This window comes from Bos indicus, chromosome 9, assembly GCF_029378745.1.
Source record: "Bos indicus isolate NIAB-ARS_2022 breed Sahiwal x Tharparkar chromosome 9, NIAB-ARS_B.indTharparkar_mat_pri_1.0, whole genome shotgun sequence".
Classification (NCBI taxonomy): Eukaryota; Metazoa; Chordata; class Mammalia; order Artiodactyla; family Bovidae; genus Bos; species Bos indicus.
Window position 1 is genome coordinate 97,056,080 of NC_091768.1, and position 21,427 is coordinate 97,077,506.

Sequence of the window (21,427 nt, forward strand, 5' to 3'; positions counted from 1 at the left end):
AAGAGAATGTCAACCTGGAATAACTGAATAATTCTCTGATTATGAATGTATACTAGCTGACTGGGGAACTTATTGAAAGTGAAGGCGTTCAGTCGTGTTCGACTCTGCAACCCATGGACTATAGCCCACCAGGCTCCTCCGTCCATGGGATTTTCCAGGCAAGGGTACTAAGATGGGTTGCCATTTCCTTCTCCAGGGGGTCTTCCCAACCCAGGGACTGAACCCAGGTCTCCCGCATTGCAGGCAGACACTTTACCGTCTGAGCCAACAGGGAAGCCCCAGGGGAACTTAGTAAGTGAGAGAATTGTAGGGATAACCTGTACCTCATGCTTCAACACACTCTTTTTCCACGTGAGGAAACTGAGTCCCGATGCCTCTGTCATGACCACGTGGGAAGAACACCCCCTAGCTGCCACCCTCCCCTGTATTCTCCCCTCCGCCCACCTCCATCCTCACCCAGCGCCTGTAGCAGGCGAGCAGGGCTGAGCCCAGGTTTCCTCACTTGAAGGTCAATGCTCTTCCCAAAGCCTGATGCCTTTGGGGTCCTAGCTGGTGCCAGCCCCACACAACTCTGTTACGGCTTGTAAATCCAGCCACGAGCAAAAGTTCTCAGGGCTTACAAGGTGAACGTCGTGGGCAAACCAGTACCTGCTCAGCTTGAGTAAGGCAATGTCCGCCTGAGAGGGCTCCCGGAACAGCCTGGACACTGGTATTTCCTGGACACTCTGTTCCCGGACTTTCTCGTTGTGTGCACCCAGGATGACCTTGTAGAATGACAGCGCTAAAATGCTAGAGAAGACATCCGCATTAGCAGCAAAATAGGGGCCAGCCCTGCGTTGGGTGCCCTTTGGAGCCATAAACACCACGTCTCCTCCCCGCTCAGCTACCTACAATCGGAGGCCTCTGAATGGCAAGAAACAAGTTCTCGGTCTTCCTGAACCTGACAGTTAAGGAAGATTCTCAGACAACAGAGGACGAATGAAACCAACACTGAGGTTGGCACAGGGCAGACACCAGGTCCGGAGCCTGGGGAGACCAACGCCCCTCATGGCGAAAGGCTCTGTCTTGCTGTCGATCCTGCTGCAAACTGCCGGACCAGGTCTGCCTCTTCGTTTCTCTCCTGAAACACCCCCTCCTCTCCCATCCAGCGGCCCTGGCCATTCTGCCCTTCACATCCACCTCCCGCCCCCCACCCCCGTCCCCAGTGTCACTGCCCTGGAAGGAAGGAGGAAAGGGAAGGAGACAAGGGAGGAGAGAGGGGAGGGAGAAGATAAAGAAAAGGAGGCAAGGAGTCTTGAAGACAAGGAAGTCTTCGTGTCTGGGATCCCCTAACACATACTTGTCCAGGCAATGGGCAGCAGTCAGCACCCACTTTGGGGATATCAGAGTTCCTCCACAGAAGTGCCTCGAGCTGGAAGGAAAATGTGCCAGGATTTTAGTTAAATCTGATGATTTAATTCTACAGAAAGTCCGAAAGTGGTGCTTACTCTGCTTCGAGGTCATTAATGTTCCCAAAGGACGAGGTGGCAGCAAGGACAGTAGGAGTTTTGAGCTTCCTGCAGTAAGTGGGTCCTCTGGAGGTCACCCCACCACTCGGGGGGTGGGGTGGGGTGGGGCTGGGGCTCAGGCCAGGCCTGGCCACAGGGGAGCAAAGTGGCATGGCACCAACAGGAGGCCCTTTGGCCCTGGACTCCAGCCCACTGAGGTCTCCTCTGTTTCTTTTGGAGGAGATCTGTGTAAGGCCTGACCAGTCATTCTTCAGGGTGCCAAATGGGATCCTGAGTGGCCCGTGATTCGGGGCCATCTGCTCATGCTATTTGAGAAAGTTCGCTTTGGGGCGGGGGAAACATCCCCTAAATCATTCACGTTGTAGAACTGCTGGGGTGCGATATAGCTCATAAAACTCACATGAGCCGCTCTGAAGACCATCATAATGGAAGAGACACAGATGCAAGTGAATGGGAGCCAGCAAGGCAATTATCAATCAGGAAACAGACCCCAGCGCAGCTTGGGAAAGAGAGACTAGAAAATACGTGAAAGCAGTATCGCAGGATCAGGTATCGCAAGCAGTTACTACGTGATAAGGCAAAGAAAAGAACAGCCAAGGCAGCCACAGAAAGATACGGACCAGAACAGCATCTCACCAGCGAACGGAAGAAGGACCACAGAGCGCCGCGATTGGGTGCATGCGCACTGGTGCAGCCTTGTGCCGAGGAAGCATCAACAGGCGGATCAGCCTGTTTTCTGTGTGGGCTTTGAATGGGACACCCAGGAAAAGGGACTGATCAAAGGCGAACACCAGTCAAAGATCACCAGAACCGTCTGGGTCCTGGAGGACGGGGATGATCACGCTTCAGTTATGGCTACCCTCCACTGAAGAAGGGGTGTTTTTTATATGGGTGAGCATTTTGGTTAAATTCAGTAGTTCACAAAACTGTTGAAGGAAGGGGAAAAGACTCTGCATCTGTGTTTTAATATTATAGATAATTTTATCTTTACCCTCCCCCACGAGGTGTCTCATTTCTAAAAATATCCCTTTCTCTTCATTTTACAAAGCCACAGTGGGTATCTATATAAACCCTCAAAGCATCTTTCATACTTTTCCAGCAGGATTGGAGCTTAGTATAAATTGCTACATTTAACAATTCTGATGACAGCTACCCAGATCAAAAAAAAAAAAAAAAGATTCTAATTTCAAATTATTTTCAAATTAAATAACATAGAAAAGAACATTTAAAAAAAGAAGCAGAATCACAGATACAGAGAAGGAACTTTTGGTTACCAGTGGGGAGAGGGGATAAGGGAGAGGGGAGGGGCCATACAGGGGTAGGGGATTAAGAGGTAGAAACTATTAGTTATAAAATAAGCCACAAGGACATATTGTACAACATAGGGGCCATAGCCAATATTTTATTACATTATATTTTATAACGATAAATGGAGTATAACCTTTAAAAATGGTGAATCACCCTATTGCAAAACTGAAACCTATATAATATTGTACAGCAATTATACTTCAATTTACAAACACAGAAAAAAAATTTTTTTATAGTTTTCCTTACTCCTTTGTTGAACTTAGAGGCAGGTTCTGATACTGGGGGTATGTGGATTTAGTTGAATGCAGAAAGGTTTTCTGTTTGTTTAATTTTCATTGGAGTATAGTTTCTTTGCAGTGTTGTGTTAGTTTCTGCTATGCAGCAAAGTGAATCAATTATACATATACGTATGTACATACATATACAGATCTATCAATACATATACAGATAGGCCCTCCTGTTTGGATTTCCTTGTCCTTGAGGTCACCGCAGAGCATGGAGTAGGGTTCCCTGAGCTGTACAGTAGTTCACATTAATTATCTGTTTTATACACAGTAGTGTATATGTACATGTATATGTATATATGTACATATGTATATATGTCAACCCCAAGGTTTTGCAGAGCGTACCCAGAAGGATGGAATAAATCATTTCTGGAAATGGTGTTACCTTCTTCGAAGGCTGACTTGCCAGGGCCAAGAGTGTGGCTTGGACACACACCCACCTACAATCCTTCCAGAACATTTCTTCGGCTCCACTTTGGGCTTTCCACAGTCGAATGAGGACTCTGTGGCACAACGTGGGAAGATTTGCATTTGAAGACGTGAAAGAGAGCAACTCATGATGAAGTTGTGACTCGTCGACGCACTGAACTTTTCACATCCCCAAACTCAAACTAAATAGTAGACTCATAAACGTCTCTTGGAATATTTTTTTCTAAGTTGCAAGAAATGGTAGTGGACAACACAGAACCGTCTCCTTTCTAGAAAATATAAGTGCTTTTCTATTCTACTGTTTTCTTAAGGAAGTGATTAATTGGGAAGAGTTAGGCATTAGAATGAGAGTTTTGTGGAGAAGAGCTTCACTGACACAAGTTGTTATTCTGACTTGAGGTGATCTATCTAGAGACTGTATCGTTACTCCCATCATAACCACCACCATCATCTGAGCCATGTAAAGTTTGCTGAAAACCATAATTGTCATCCCCATTGGAAGGCAATAAGAGTATTTTTTAATTATGAATCTCTGTGTGTGCATGTATGTGTGGGGTGTGTGCATATGTTTAGCAAGGATAACTATCCTAAACTAATGCTTTCTCTCGGCTAGTTTCAGGACAGCTCTTCCAGGAAGCCTCCCAAGACTAACCCAGCGCCTCAGGGATGACTTCCATTCACTTGCCTCTCTATTCATCTCCCACCGGCTTTCTGTCTCCACCTGGCCTGCAGGGTTCCTGGAGATTGGGGTGAGTGCTCCATCTCTGGTTGGTATCACTCACTAACGTCTAAAACAGTTCAGGGGGTACATAGGTATTCATAAATGCTTCTCCATTGTCTGGAGCCCTTTAGGATCTTCAAAAATAGAAGCATAAGTCATAGTTAATAATAAATATTATAAGGAGAAAAGTTTTAGTCTGAATCAACCAAGAGATTTTTATCCTCTAGTGAAGCTGAAACCTGAATTTTCCTAATAGCTTTCCAATTTTCTTGGCCTATTCTGAGAATCTATATAGAGAAGTTTGTTTTTTGTTTTTTTTTTTTGAAGAAGGATGCAATATAATCAAATCCTACTTTCTAATACTGACCTTAATTTCTCCTACTGTGCCTTACACAGAGTAGACTTACAGAAATGGACTAAGGAAAGAACAACCACAGATATTATGGTAACCCTGGTCTCACTATTCAAAATAAAACTTAAGTTCTACTTATTTTTAATTACAATACTTATTATTTGTACTGTTTGTGTTGGTAGAATTGAAATGAGTTGTTAACCCAACGAACAAAAATTTGCAATTTAAAATAAATGAATATAAATAAATAAAACTATATTTTAAATGGGCATCTTTCAATTTTTGAGGTTGATATTAAAGAGAAAACCCACACAAGCCCTTGGTAAAATTGAGAAGCAGAATACTGGGCTGAATAGAATGTAGTTCTGATTTCAAATTGTTTTACTATGTTATTCTGTGCAGTTTGCATGGTGCCATTTGTTTTAATAACAGAATATTTACACAAATTTTTCAAGTGAGTTGCTTAAAGAAGTTTATGTGTAGCCTAAAAAGTTAAATCAATGGTACTTTTTTAAAGATGTTTTCCATGTGAGTTACAATGTAAAGTTTGGAAATTTTAAAAGTTCGGAAATTTCCCAGGGAATGAGCAATAAAAATCCTTTTTTAAAAAGAGGAAAAAAAATGAAAATAACCTTTTTAAAAAGTCATAGCTCAAAGAGACTTCACATTCTGAAAAATCGAATAAAATTAGCAAAAAAAAAAAAAAAAAAAATACAAGTACACACAAAAAGTCCCCTTAACCTGGGACAGCCACCCTTTTAAGCACTGACCTGTCATACTGGAGGAGCTGTCATTTGAGATTTCATTCATTTATTTACTGATTGAGCAAATGTGTTCAAATATATATATATGTAGTGCCAGGCATTGCTCTAAGCACCAGGAAAAAGGAAATATTAATAGCTGAGGTTTGTAATCTTTACATTCTGATGGGTGGGTGTGTAGAAAGATGTTACATTGGAGGGTTCAACAGAGGCCCCAAAGATGCTCCGGGAGGGTGTAAGATAAACCTCCATGTGCAGACTTCTAGAAATGGCCTCCCGGAATTTCCCGGGTGGTCCAGTGTCTAAGACTTCACACTCCCAATGCAGGAGCCCAGATTCGATCCCTGGTCAGGGAACTAGGTCCTACATGCCTGCCACTAAGACCTGGTACAGACAAACAAATAAATATAAAAAAGAAAGAAAGAAATGGCCTCTTTTACAATTGATGCTTTTGAACTACAGTGTTGGAGGAGACTCTTGAGATCAAAGCAGACTGCAAGGAGATCAAACCAGTCAATCCTAAAGGAAATCAACCCTGAATATTCATTGGAAGGACTGATGCTGAAGCTGAAGCTCCAGTACTTCAGTCACCTGATGTGAAAAACTGACTCATTAGAAAAGACACTCATGCTGGGAAAGATAGAAGGCAGGATGAGATGGGGATGACAGAGGATGAGATGGTTGGATGGCATCACTGACTCAACTGGCATGTTTGAGTAAGCTCCGGGAGTAGGTGATGGACAGGGAAGCCTGGTATGCTGCAGTCCATGGGGTCGCAAGGAGTCAGACACGACTGAGTGACTGAACTGAACTGAACAATTCTGGTACCCTCACCCAAGTCAAGGATGGAAAAGAACCAGGTTCTTAGAGATGGATAAAAGAGGAAAGGATGGAGAAAGGACTGTCTCAGTGTGCGGTCCCCAACTGCATCATGATGTGGCCATGTGATCAGAGCACGTGGTCTGTTTGCTGACACCCATTTCCTGCAGAAGGATCCCCAAGCCTCCTGACACTCAAGAAGCCTGTAGCGTCTGCTGGTGGCCAAGGGCTGCCCCTGGGATATTACTGTAGGTCCCTTTCTGTGGGCATCAGAAGTCCATGACTCCCTGGCACAGCTATAGAGCCAGGGCAGGAATGGCATGAAAGACAACAACTTAAAGGCAACTGTGCCAGATAGGCACCCTGTCCAAGTCAGCGAGCCCGCACCCCAAGAGGCAGTGGGGGTTCCAGAAAGCTGAAGGGTAGGAGGGAGGAGCAGAAAGGGAGGCACAAACCCCACTGGGGGCCATGAGGTAGGGGGTCCACCGAGGCAGCGTCTGGAGAACTGAGAAAACACACAGTGGAGAAGCAGTCGGCTACATGCTCCCCTCAGCCCAGGCAGCACGGTGACAGTGGCCAAGGAGAATCTTTCCTTCATCCCGGCTTCGCCCTCCTCGCCCTGCTCTAGGCATGAGCGGCCCCGAAGCAAAGCCTGACGGTGGCTCCGTGCTCTCAACCCCTTGCCCAAGCTGCCTCCCAAACCACCTCTGGATGTGGACTTCAGTGACCTTGCAGCCGCACCTTATCCCCTCCAGCCTGTCCCGCCATGTGGCAGGCACAAACACAAGCCATCAAACTGTGCAAAGAAGTCCAGGCTGATTATCAAGAATCAGGACAGAATCCCTCTGCAAAGACGGAAGGTCAGCGGAGAGTAAAACAGGGTCCGAATCAAAGCCCTTTGCGGTGTTCTCCAAACCTATCCCTGGACTTGTTAGCCCAGACTTTTCAGAACAAAGGTCAACTCCCCTTTCTGTGATCCAAGCTTCTCACTCCCCAGAAAAGTCTGAGAAACAAGGAAAGAATTCAAGCAAGCTTTCTCTACGTTGTCTGGCGAATGCATGGCTAATAGTCATCTTAGGATAAGGAATGTCAGGCCTTAGTAAGGAGCCATGTTCATTAAATTCTTAGGATGACAGTATATGGTTTACAATAGATGCTATATGTTTATTTCCTGCTGTCTCTGTTTTCTTTCTTACTTCTCAGCTGCTGAAGGAGAGCTTCCCGTCTGGGTGACTCTGAATTTGTTTTTCAGGCATCCTGCCCCAGACATTGGAGAGGTCAGTGGAACCCTCTGGAGGCTAAAGAGATCACCTCTGAACTTGCTCTTGGGGAGGATTTTGTATGTATTTTATTTAAAGTATTGGAGGAAGGGAGTGCCTAAAAATGGGGGCCACGAGTAGGACTGATTCAAGAGACCCAGGATGAAAAGAGGGCTCTGGGGGAGAGGGGACCCTCTCCTGCCCAGAAGTGCTCGACCCACACTTGTGTCTTGCAGATCAGACACCAGGTGACACCACATTTATATAAAAGCCATTTCCTTCCAAAGGAGACAGCAGCTTACCACACTGAGGGACGTCACAGTAGTCAAAAAGCTTCCTTGGGTTCATGGTGTAGCACCAGGGCCCGTTGACATCACCGTCAGGATTACGGCAGTACTGGAAAAAGAGGAACGTGTCTGGGAGAGGGCGCATGCTGGGGCAGGGCACGGCAGAGAAGGTGACAGGAGGCACAGACATCGATTACACTTCTGTCCTTAGAACATGAAAGGTCGTGTTTCTTTGGCAGAGAAGTGGGCAGAGTCACTTTTCAGGGTGCTTACGAAGCCTCTGACTCATAGAAGGCCATCGGTCACGTCTCCTTATTCAAAAGGAGCTTGGAGAAGGGGTGTAGACCCTGAGGGCTCTTGGGGTGAAGATTATATAAAGGGGCCTGCCCTGCAGCCTGTGTCTGCCACCCAGCAAGAGAGGACTATGGTCGTGGGACAGGCCGTCATTCAGGTCAGTCTTCTGCCCGATGACTTGTTCACTGTTGCTTCCAAACTGTTTATTCCCCTAGCCCGGGCACCCTCCGTGGGTCAGCCATGGCAAGACCGCCCCACAAAGGAAACCCTTCAGGGACTGTGTGAGTGTAGGGGAAATCCTAGCAGAGTCCTGATGGCCCATCCAATTTTTTTTTCTAGGAACATCCAACTACAGTGTCATGAAGGTCATCTTTGATCACGGGGACCTAGAGGACAAACACCGGAAACACGAAAGCAGGCAGGAAGTGTCGCAAATGAGAGAGATAAGAAGCTAGCGGATTGGCCGGCCGTGCTAACTGTACCCCCCAGGCTGAGGCTGTTGGAGCACAGGTTCGGTCCCCTGAACCCTCTGGTGTCCCCTCCCCACCCCACACCAACGCTCAGTCAGGCAGCCTCTCTGGAGCAGAGGTTCAATTCGGTTTGCGAAGGCTAGTCAAAAAAAGGCAACACAAAGTCCAAGTCAAAGTGGCTTACGTTTCTCTCCAGCCCTGACTGTGGGTTTGTCTCTGGAGTGAAGATGCTGTGTTGGTGGGGCTCCTGGGCCGCCCACTCCTGGCAGGGGACACCGGCCACCGTGGTGGCCTTCTTGCCGCGGTAGCTTTTGCCCGTCCCGATCATGCAGTCTGGAGGGAAGAGGGAACGGTGTCACCTGTCCCACACTGACCCGGCGACAAGGATCAAATGTGGCAGCGCTCGGCGTCTCTCAGGACAGGCTGTAGTCACGTCCTTTGGAACACAGGAGCCCTGGAGGTTTCAGTGCGCCCTGACGACTTTTTTAACAAGTCGCCAGAGATGCTCTTGTCTCAGAAGGACTCACAAGTCCGGGTGTTGGAACGGGAACTTTGGCCGGGACACTTAGATACTCAGTTTTATAACAAACTGAGAGGTAACAGATGCCTCTACGAAATGTGAGATGATCCTTGAATAACTCACTCTCAATGAAGAGAGCAGATGGAAAAGGATTTCATAAAAGTATATTATTTTGGCCAGAGCTCTGCCACCTTCTGGGATGAAAGAGGTAAGAAAGAGGTGGCTAGAGGTCCCTTCCCCAAATTCCTCCCTCACCTCGTGCCTTGGGGATGAGGCTTGAGCCCTTGTTAAGTGTTACATATGGGGTCCCAGCACACAGTGCTCTGATGAGCACTTGGAAAATCCAGACAGCAAAAGCTGGGCCAGCTAGCCCCATGCCCAAGGAGCAGGGCAGTGCTTGGCCACCTCCAGTGTGTGCCAGGAACAGACTGTGTGAGTTACCCACGACCACATGTGGGGTATCACGTGGGAGGGCCACCTGAGTCCATGTGATGTGGGATGACTCAGGTCCATCCCACCTGAGTCTCATCAGGAGGGATCCCCAGCTGGGCCATGGCACCCAAAGTCTCACCAGGAAAGTGGGGCAGAGATGAGCTGGTCCTATATGTACAGCAGGTGTACAGGGGGACAGTAGGGAGCAGCTAGTAAGGTTCTCCAGCATCTCAGAGGAGCCAAGTCCCCCTCCGGAAGGAGAGGGGGTCTCAACTTGAAACCAAGTCCTCACTTTAATTGTTTCTGTCTGATCTTGGATTACCCAAAAGTGGTCAGACAAGCCAGAGACCACTGAGCTTTCATGCCAGGGCAAGGGAAGAGTCGGTCCCCTCTGTGACCTTACCCTGTCGGAGGACCGAGCACTCCTGCCACCTGACAGCCACAGGACCAGAGGCTCAGCACACGGGGTGACACGTGGGCAAAGGGCCGGGGAGGTGGAGAAGAGCCTGGTTATCCTTTGCCTCCCACCTTGGATGACATGTTTATCCTCAGGGCTGCAGACGCTTGGAGCTGCATGTCCACTTCTCTCCAAGCCTTTGTTGGAGATGATCATTGACAGTCTTCCTAGCCCTCCTAACTCTGTACATCCAAAACCAAATCAGTCCTTTCTACCCCTCCATGCAAAAGGCAGAGATTCGCTTTTCTAGAATGTCCCACCTCGGCCACTATCATCAACCTCTCAATCCATCCAGGCTCAAAACTGTATCCATCCCTCACAGCCAATTACTTTTCTTTTTTTTTTTTTTTAATTGAAGGATAATTACTTTTCAATGTTGTGTTGATTTCTGCCATGTAACAATGTGAATCAATCATGATTTTATATATATATATATCTCCTCCCTTTTAAGCCTTCCTCCCCCCTCCCTTGGAGAAGGAAATGGCAACCCACTCCAGTATTCTTGCCTGGAGAATCCCATGGACATAGGAGCCTGGGCTGCTACAGTCCATGGGGTCATGAAGAGTTGGACATGACTGAGCAACTGAAAGAACAAACAACAACCCCCCTCCCGTCCCATCTCTCGAGGTCATCACAGAACACCAGGGTGGGCTCCCTGTGTTATATGCATATATTATATTGTAAGCATCTTCCCACTAGTTATCTATTTCACACATAATAGTGTATATATGTCAATGCTACTTGCTCAATTCGTCCTACCCTCTCCTTCCCCCGCTGGGTCCACAAGTTCATTCCATTAGTTTTCAACTCCTAAAGACACACCCACCCCCATCAGGCCAGCAAGAGCAGCTCTGGCTTCCCCAAACGATACCCTGAAGCAGCCTTCCCCATCACAAACTCAGCCAGCACTCCAGTCCCCCCGCAGCAATGAAGCCTCTGCCTCGGGAAGACTCTCCACCTCTTATCATCTCTCTACCCGAGTACACAGATGTCTGGCCACAGACTTCTTACCTGCTTCAGGAGGATTCTCTACGCCTGGGGCTTGGGGAGCCGCAGGCACCTGCTCTGGAGTTTCTGAACATTTCTTCAGGTTGCAGAACTCCCATCTGACTCTCGGATCGGTGGTATAACACCAGGGGCTCTTATCGGCATCTGGATTTCTGCAGTAGTTCATTGTCAAGCCACTGTAAATTCCACAGCAATAGAGGTCATGAGAGGTGAGTGAATCTTCAGGGGCACCCCAGCACCCTCTGAATTTTGTTACAACGAAGTGGCTGGAATATTTCCATTAAGGTACCAAAGTGAAAGTCGCTCAGTCGTGTCCAACTGTTTGTGACCCCACGGACTACACAGTCCATGGAATTCTCCAGGCCAGAATACTGGAGGGGGTAGCCTTTCCCTTCTCCAAGGGATCTTTCCAACCCAAGGATCAAACCCAGGTCTCCTGCATTGCAGGCAGGTTCTTTACCAGCTGAGCCACAAGGGAAGCCCAAGTTACCAAAGGTGCCAATTATTATTATAATGCCACAGGCACAGATGGTCCTCAATTTCTAAAGAACTGGGTGAGTTTTTTAAAGTAGGTTATAATTTTTATTTAAAAATAATCAAAAGTAATACATGCTGCACATAAAAACAGATCATATATATATATACATGTATAAGAGAAAGTATCAGAATGTTTTCCTTTCCCTGGAAGTGTTAAATAAATTCCCCAGGGATAACCAATATAGATTTTGAAGCACATATTTTACATTTTTTGTGTACAAACAAATATATCTATACCTCTGGCTTTCTCTTCTGTGTGAGTAGGGCTATGGAAGTTGGAACTAAAACATATTTATCCAAGGCAGAAAAGACATACAAGACGATGATATTCCCAGGTCAACCCTCTTAGTCTGTTTACTCATAGTGTATTGTGTGTGTGTGTGTGTGTGTGTTCAGTTGTAGTCCCACTTTTTGGAGCCCTGTGGACTGTAGCCCACCAGGCTCCTCTGTCCATGGAATTTTCTAGGCAAAAATACTGGAGTGGGGTGCCATTTCCTACTCCAGGGATCTTCCTGACCCAGGGATCAAACTCCAGTCTCTTGCAATGGCAGGCAGATTCCTTCCCACTAGAGCCACCTGGAAAGCCCTACTGTATTTTACAATGAAACAAAAACTCACGGCAGTAATATTACTGTAAATAGCATAGGCAGATCAAGTGGGTTGGGGGTTCGGAAGGCTTGTGGCAGCCTCCTGGAAAACTAGCTGGATGAGGTTTCTAGCTGGATGCATTCTGGGGCACGCAGGAAGAAGCCCCAGGCTCGTCTACCTGCAGCCGCTCAGGGATGGAGGGAAGAGGGATGTGACTAAAGGAGAGTGGGGCCAAAGGGAGGAAGGGGGACGTCTGGGTAGACCAGGGCTTCTGCGGGAGCTGAGTCAGAAGCAACTGGCTAAGGACATAGCAGAGGAGGGACCTGGGGCTCACTGGGCAGCTTGGACCCCTGGGGCCTCCCAAGGACTCTGCCCCAGCTTCTCAGAAGTCTCAGCCTTAGACTCCCCTTTGGAACTCAGACCCGCACTCTGTGACTCATGAGATCACTTGGAACATCCAATGTTCTATGGGAATCCAACAGTGTATCTGTGGGGACTGTAGACAAGTGACCATCTCAGACCCGGGTCCACAATTTGAGGAAGCCCATCAGCAGGTTTCCAAGCAACTGGATATGTTAGAAAGGCTTATCACAGGAAACAGGCTCCTGCTCTCTTTTTTCTGTAAAGGTACTTTGATGGACAAGTTTTGATGAACACACACACCTACATAACCCACACTCCTGCTGTGACAGAGAATTCGTCCATCACCCCCAGAAACCTCCCTTGGGTCACTGCTCAGTCTTGGCTGCCCTTCCCCTGGAGGCAAATACTATTGAGTTCTACTCCAGAACTTCATATGAATGAACTCATGCAAGGATATACCCTTCTTTCAGTATTTTTGAGCTTTTACCCATGCAATTTGAGGGTATCGGTAGCTTGTTCCTTTTTATTTCTGAATAGTATTCCATGGTATGAGTATCTTACTGGTTATTCATGTTCTTATTGGTGACCACTGAAGTGGCTTCCAGTTTGGGGTTATTTTAGGAATAAAGCTGATAAGAACTTTCTGGTAGATCTTTTTGTAGATGTAAGAAACATGGATTTGATCCCTGGGTTGGGAAGATCCCCTGAAGAAGGAAAGGCAACCCACTCCAGCATTCTTGCCTGGGAAATTCCATGAACGGAGGAACTGGACAGGCTACAGTCCATGGGGTCCCAAAGAGTGGGACGTGACTCGGCACACACACACAGAAACACATCAGGTATGACAGCTGTCCCTGCTCCATCCTCAGAACCACTTCTTACTGTTTGTCTTTTTAGTAACAGTCATTGCCATTGGGTATTTGGTAGTATCTCATTGTGGTTATAGGGGCTTCCCTGGTGGCTCCGTGGTATAAGAAGGTGCCTGCCATGCAGGAGACACAGGTTCCATCCCTGGTTCAGGAAGATCCCCTGGAAGAGGGCATGGCAACCCACTGCAGCATTCTTGCTGGGAAAATCCCATGGACAGAGGAGCCTGCTGGCTATAGTCCACGGGGTCACAAAGAGTCGGACATGACTGAGCGACTGAGCAGCAGCAGCTCTGTGATTATAATTCTTGCTTCTGTGATGGCTAAAATGTTGAACATTTTTTCAGGTTCTTATTGACCATTTGTGTATCTTTCTCTGTGGAACATCTTTTAAATGGTTGAAGTCTTTTGTCCATTTTTATTAACTTGTCTTCTTACTGGAATCATTTGGTATTGTCCTCTCAAGACCCTTGCGTTTTCCTCTGGCAGGCAGTTAATTTACCTGGAGATCATTTTGATCCTTTTAGGATTACTTTTGATCTTTGCTCAGATGTTTTTAGAATAGACTTTATCCAAGGAATACACTAACCCTACCGATACATGGACAGAGGAGCCTGGTGGGCTACAGTCCTTGGGATCGCAAAGAGTTGGACATGACTCAGCAACAACAACTGATAAACGAGACTTTTCTGGATTCCTTACTGAATGGTCAAGGTGTCCCCTGAGGTTTCTCCTCTCTGACTCATAAGAATCTCAACTCTGCAAACGCAGAGTCTTCTAGTGCCCTGGGAGTTCTAGAATCTTCATTTATCTCACGGTTCCCTGGTCTTTGTTCACTGCAGAATCTCTCCCTGCAACGTGCGTAGCTTTGCATTCAGCCAAAGACTTCAGGAGAACTCCATACGTACTTCCAAAGTGCCTTCTCTGCACAGATCCTTTCTCAAGATTACCCTGCCTACTCAATCCAAGCTGCCTCACTAAGCCCCAACTCTGGTCTCTGTCTCCTTAGATTAGCAAGACTGCTGTGGTCTGCCCTGGCTCCATTTCCTTGCACTGCAGTCCAAAGAGATACTTTCTTCCCTAAGTATCTCCAGGAAGAAAACCAGGGTCATTGTAAGTTCAATCTAATTTACTTTCCTTTCCGAAAAGTCACAGTCCTATGCTGCCTATTGTCCATCATGTGAAATTTTTCCATATTTTTACAGCCACGTGTCACAGAAAAACTGGTCTGATCAGTCCGAGTCTTGTCCACTATTTTGCCCACTGACCTGTCCACTGATGTCCATTTTGCGGATCAGTATCTGTACTTTCTGACTCTAATCTGCCTTCCTGCTTTTGCTCTTAATGCTCTGGTCATTCACATTCCTTGAGACCACTAGTGCTCAGGACCCAATATGTCCACACAGGTCGGGTGATACACAGATCACCCAGTGGTGATAAATATTTACATTTATTACCCAATGGCAAACACAAACCACTTCAGGAGTTGGAAGACGAAATGATCAAATTCCACGGCTGAAAGACGACACTGATCTGTAAGCAAGAGCTATGGGACGATCCTATTTCTAAGCCTTCGATCGTCTGTGCTTTTGAGCTTTCTACTAGTAGGACCTCAGCCCCTCTGTCTATCCCACCCTGCTTCTGAAACACTACTCAGGAAAGAGAGCCAGCCTCCGGCTTCTCTTCTTTCAGAAATTTTGCACAAAAGCAAGTTGCCTGAGACATTTTGTCTCATTCTCTGGAGCCAAAGGAAATTTGGTCCTAAGACATTAGTTTCTAGCTGCTGCTGCTGCTAAGTTGCGTCAGTCATATCCGACTCTGTGCAGCCCCATAGACAGCAGCCCACCAGGCTCCTCTGTCCCGGGGATTCTCCAGGCAAGAGTACTGGAGTGGGTTGCCATTTCCTTCTCCAATGCATGCATGCATGCTAAGTCGCTTCAGTCATGTCCGACTCTGCAACCCCATAGATAGCAGCCCACCAGGCTCCCCTGTCCACGGGATTCTCCAGGCAAGAATACTGGAGTGGGTTGCCATTTCCTTCTCAGTTTCGAGCATAACCCTTTAAGTGGAAACTGAAGCTGGCGGTTCTCCTCTACCGGTTGAAAATCAAAGACATACGCATTTGGGTAGTTTTCTGGGGTCTTCAGATGCCTGTGTGGTGTCATCGATGACCACGACTGGCATTTCCTTCCTGTGATAGTAGTGGACGACGTGCCTCGATAACTCTGCCCGTTACCATGGTAGCAGTCCTGGGGCACAGGAGTTTGTTCGGGTGGTACTGAAATTGAAAGAGAAGAAATCAGTAAATAATGACTGGAACAGAGAAACGTGTGAAATAACTTATTACACAAACAGAATATCCTCTCTGGGAGTGAACACCGCCCTCTTTTTACATATTGGGAGGCAGATGGACATGCAAAGAAAACAATAGATCCAGAACATTCTAAGACTTTAATGACCTAACTTTTGGGTAAATAGTTAATTCAAAACTTGGGGGGAAAAAATAAGCAGGGCAGACTGCTTGTCATTGGACCTTGCACTCCCGTGCAAGCTCTCTTTTATGGATCTCCACTGGGTGTTCATGAAAACTGGGCAGGTCTTCAGAAAGACACACTTCATTTGGTAGAGGCTGCACGTGGTGGCTGCGTACCAGTGAGCAAGACATGGAAACCTTCCGCATTTTCCCCAGACTCTTTGCTTATGCAAAGCCAAAGCCTTCAGCTGCTGGGGGAAATGGTCCTACATCCGGGACTCAGGCAAAGACCAGCTGCTTCTCAGGGAGGCGTAGGGCCCTGGAATAGGGGCAGAAAATTCTACTGTGCCAGGATACTTCACCAACACAAAGCAGAAGTCTCCTATTCTTCCACTCAGGACTCAACACAGATACACCTTAGAGTTTAGTTCCATGGGAAGAAGGGGCAAGAATATTGAGAAATATTGCCAGGTGCTCAGATGGTAAAGAATCCACCTGCAGTGCGGGAGACCTGGGTTTGATCCCTGGGTTGGGAACCTCCCCTGGAGGAAGCCATGGCAACCCACTCCAGTATTCTTGCCTGGAGAAGCCCCATGGACAGAGGAGCCTGGTGGGCTGCAGTCCATGGGGTCGCAGAGTCGGACATGACTGAGCGACTAAGTACAGCACAGTACCAGGGGCCCAGAGTCTAAGGCTGAGAGCAGACCAAGAAGACAGAGAATGCCTACCCCCAGCAAAAACTTAGCACTGAGTAACAAGAAACGTAGTCTATCAATAGGGTCAGGTTAAAAGTGTGGAGTGCCCCCCACCTCTGTGGTGCAGGCATTACTGATTACTAAAAGTTGAGAAGGGATTAAGAATACTGAGAAAGCTCTTCAGCACCCCAGACCCAACTCTAGATACAAGGTGACTGCACCTCACCACTGGGAGGATTTGAAACCTACGGTTCACATAGGGAAAAGCAGCAACAAAACCGAAATTCCTTTTATCTGCTCATGATATTAATTCAATTACCCACATAGCATATTGATAAAAGAAGGCTGCCCATTTCAAAGTGTAAATAATAGTTGCTTCAATAGCTATTGTTTCTCTACAAGTAAGTCTAAGCATTGATTAAGAATTACAAGACACACACACAAACACACACAAAAACAGGGGGAAAAAGCCACAGGTGAGTGAAATAATCAACAGAGCCGGACTCAGAGCCACCCAGAGATGTGGGATTATCAGACTGAGATTATAAATTCAGTTCACTTCAGTTCTGTTGCTCAGTCATGTCTAACTCTTTGGGACTCCAAGAACAGCAGCACACCAGGCCTCCCTGTCCAACACCAACTCCTGGAGTTTATCCAAACTCATGTTCATTGAGTCAGTGATGCCATCCAACCATCTCATCCTCTGTCATCCCTTTCTCCTGCCCTCAATCTTTCCCAGCATCAAGGTGGCCAAAGTATTGGAGTTTCAGCTTCAACATCAATCCTTCCAATGAACACTCAGGACTGATCTCCTTTAGGAAGGACTGGTTGGATCTCCTTGCAGTCCAAGGGACTCTCAAGAGTCTTCTCCAGCAACACAGTTCAAAAGCATCAATTCTTCAGTGCTCAGCTTTCTTTATAGTCCAACTCTCACATCCATACATGACTACTGGAAAAACCATAGCCTTAAGTAGATGGACCTTTGTTGACAAAGTAATGTCTCTGCTTTTTAATATGCTGTCTAGGTTGGTCATAACTTTCCTTCCAAGGAGTAAGCATCTTTTAATTTCATGGCTATCAGAGCCACCCAGAGATGTGGGATTATCAGATTGAGATTATAAGGTTCAGTTCAGTTCAGTCGCTCAGTCGTGTCCGACTCTTTGCGACCCCATGAATCACAGCACGCCAGGCCTCCCTGTCCATCACCAACTCCCAAAGTTCACTCAGACTCACGTCCATTGAGTCAGTAATGCCATCCAGCCATCTCATCCTCTGTCGTCCCCTTCTCCTCCTGCCCCCAATCCCTCCCAGCATCAGAGTCTTTTCCAATGAGTCAACTCTTCGCATAAGGTGGCCAAAGTACTGGAGTTTCAGCTTTAGCATCATTCCTTCCAAAGAAATCCCAGAATGGACTGGCTGGATCTCCTTGCAGTCCAAGGGATTCTCAAGAGTCTTCTCCAACACCACAGTTCAAAAGCATCGATTCTTCGGTGCTCAGCTTTCTTCACAGTCCAACTCTCACATCCATACATGACCACTGGAGAAACCATAGCCTTGATTAGACGGACCTTTGTTGGCAAAGTAATGTCTCTGCTTTTCAATATGCTATCTAGGTTGGTCATAACTTTTCTTCCAAGGAGTAAGCATCTTTTAGTTTCATGGCTGCAGTCACCATCTGCAGTGATTTTGGACCCCCAAAAAATAAAGTCTGACACTGTTTCCACTGTTTCCCCATCTAATTCCCATGAAGTGATAGGACCAGATGCCATGATCTTCGTTTTCTAAATGTTGAGCTTTAAGCCAACTTTTTCACTCTCCTCTTTCACCTTCATCAAGAGGCTTTTTAGTTCCTCTTCACTTTCTGCCATAAGGGTGGTGTCATCTGCATATCTGAGGTTATTGATATTTCTCCCGGCAATCTTGATTCCAGCTTGTGCTTCTTCCAGTCCAGCGTTTCTCATGATGGACTCTGCATAGAAGTTAAATAAGCAGGGTGACAATATACAGCCTTGCCATAGTCCTTTCCCTATTTGGAACCAGTCTGTTGTTCCATGTCCAGTTCTAACTGTTGCTTCCTGACCTGCATACAAATTTCTCAAGAGGCAGGTCAGGTGGTCTGGTATTCCCATCTCTTGAGGAATTTTCTACAGTTTATTGTGATCCACACAGTCAAAGGCTTTGGCATAGTCAATAAAACAGAAATGGATGTTTTTCTGGAACTGTCTTGCTTTTTCCATGATCCAGCGGATGTTGGCAATTTGATCTCTGGTTCCTCTGCCTTTTCTAAAACCAGCTTGAACATCTGGAAGTTCACGGTTCACATATTGCTGAAGCCTGGCTTGGAGAATTTTGAGCAATTGTGTGGTAGTTTGAGCATTCTTTGGCATTGCCCCTCTTTAGGATTGGAATGAAAACTGACCTTTTCCAGTCCTGTGGTCACTGCTGAGTTTCCCAAATTTGCTGGCATATTGAGTGCAGCACTTTCACAGCATCATCTTTCAGGATTTGAAATAGCTCAACTGGAATTCCATCACCTCCACTAGCTTTGTTTGTAGTGATGCTTTCTAAGGCCCACTTGACCTCACATTCCAGGATATCTGGCTCTAGGTGAGTGATCACACCATCATGATTATCCAGGTCATGAAGATCTTTTTTGTACAGTTCTTCTGTGTATTCTTGCCATCTCTTCTTAATATCTTCTGCTTCTGTTAGGTCCATACCATTTCTGTCCTTTATCGAGCCCATCTTTGCATGAAATGTTCCCTTGGTATCTCTACTTCTCTTGAAGAGATCGCTAGTCTTTCCCATTCTATTGTTTTCCTCTATTCTTTTGCACTGATCGCTGAGGAAGACTTTCTTATGTCTTCTTGCTCTTCTTTGGAACTCTGATTATAAGGTAATTATGATTAATATGTTGATGGATTTTGTAGTAGATACCATACTGGTCAACAGTGTGCATGGATAGATGAAGAATGTCAGCAAAGATGGAAACTATTTTTTTAAAAAATAATAAAATGATCAAATGTAAACACCAGAAATAAAAACCATGTTATCAGAGATGAAAAATTCCCTTGATGGGCTGATTAACAGACTGAACAGAACAGAGTAAATAATCAGTGAACTTGAAAACAGATTGATAAATATTATCTGAACTAACACACAAAAGGAAAAAAAGAGTGGGGAAAGAAATAGAACAAGCATATGAGAGATATGAGACAGCATGAAATGGTCTAACATTTGGGTGACTGAAGTCCCAAAAAGGAAAACAGAGAGAGAGAGCAGGGAAAAGGAAATATTTGAGCAGTGATGGCTGAGAATTTTACAAAAGTAATGAAAATCAATAATCCACAAACACAAGAAGCTCAGAGAGCTTCAAGTAGGAAAAGCACCATAAACATGTAAGTAAACAAATCGACTCACTTAGATGCACTGTAACCAACTGCTGAAAACTGAAAATGAGAGGAAGTCTTAAAGGCAACCAGAGAAAAAAGAAATACTAAATACAGAGAAACACAGATTTCCGTCAGAAGCTATTCAAAACAGAAGGCAATGGAGTGACATCTTTAAAGTGGTAAAGGGGAAAAATTGTCCACCCAGAATTCTGTACCCAACAAAAATTGTTTTTTAAAACTAAAGGCAGTATGAAGACTCTTCCTGACATACAGATGCTAAAAGACTTCATCATCAACAGACTTGTACTATAAAAAATGGAAAAGGTTAAGTCTTTTACAGGAAGAACACGCCATCACATGGAAACTGGAGAAGCAACACAAAGAGATGAAGCATAGAAGAAATGGTAGAAATAAATAAATAAAAATAAATATAATACCCTTTTTCTTTCTAATTGCTTTAAAAAATGACTGATTCTTCAGGGCAAAAATAGTATCAATTTATTGTGAGATTTCTAAAATAATAGATGTAAACTCAGAACAATAGCATGATATTTTGGGACAGAGTAAATATTGCAATGTTGTAAGTTTCTTACATTATACATCAAGTAAAATAATATTATTTGTAGGTAAAATGTAAGTTAAACGTGTAATTGTAAACATTAAATAGTAAAATGAGGTAATAAAAGGCAATACAAAAAATTAAGTCAGAGGCAGAGAAAGATAAAAGGAACAAAATTCAAATAGAAATAACAAGTAGAAATAACTAAGTTGATGGTAGATTTAAATCCAACCATGTTAACAATATGACATTAAATGCAAATGGTCTAAACATCTCAAAAGACTGAGAAAAAAAGACATCATCCAAACTCTAGTAAAAACAGAGCTGCAATGGCTCTATTCATATCAGCAAAAGTAGCCTTTAGAACAAGGACTATTTCTAGAGACATGGAGAGATATTACAGAATGATAAAAGGGGTCATTTGTTTGCAAAGACAAGGATCCAAAGTGTGTCTGTGCCTGACAAGGAGTTCCAGAATAGACAAAGCAAACACAAAACTGGAAAGAGATAGACGAATGCACACCTAACATCACCAATCATCTCTCAGTAATCAACAGAAAAGGAGATAGAAAATTAACAAGGATTCAGGAAAGCCAAACAAGACTAACCAGCTTGACCTCGTCGGCGTTTGTAGAACCCTACACAACAACAGAAGCCAGATTCTTTTCAAGAGCATGTAAAGCATTCACCAAGACGACTTTATTCTGAACCATAAAATGAGCTTCAACAAATTTAAAGTGAATGTAAAATACATAGCTAATGGGAAGCTGCTATATAACACAGGTTGCTCAACGCAGTACTCTGTGACAACCTAGAGGAGTCAGGGAGGAGGGTCAGGACGGAGGGGACATAGGTATACTCATGGTTGATTCACACTTGTATGGCAGAAGCCAACACAATATCGTAAAGCAATTATCCTCCAATTAAAAATAAATTTTAAAAAATAGAATAAATGAAATCGTAAGGCATGTTCTCTGACCACAACACAATGAAACCATTTCCAAAGCTACTGTGATGCTTCTGGAATACAAAAATACAGAGCAAT

At 45.3% G+C, this 21,427-nt stretch overlaps 1 protein-coding gene across 1 annotated transcript in view; it reads right to left on the bottom strand.

Moving 5' to 3' along the window:
* Positions 1-21,427, bottom strand: part of PLG (plasminogen) — a 47,700-nt gene that overhangs the window by 6,251 nt on the left and 20,022 nt on the right. The window contains exons 10-16 of the mRNA XM_070796489.1: positions 15,382-15,541; positions 10,913-11,085; positions 8,677-8,825; positions 7,744-7,837; positions 3,486-3,603; positions 1,340-1,411; positions 649-789 (exon numbers count right to left, since the gene is read on the bottom strand). Coding sequence (XP_070652590.1) covers positions 649-789; positions 1,340-1,411; positions 3,486-3,603; positions 7,744-7,837; positions 8,677-8,825; positions 10,913-11,085; positions 15,382-15,541 — 907 coding nt within the window. The remainder of the gene's footprint in view (positions 1-648; positions 790-1,339; positions 1,412-3,485; positions 3,604-7,743; positions 7,838-8,676; positions 8,826-10,912; positions 11,086-15,381; positions 15,542-21,427) is intronic.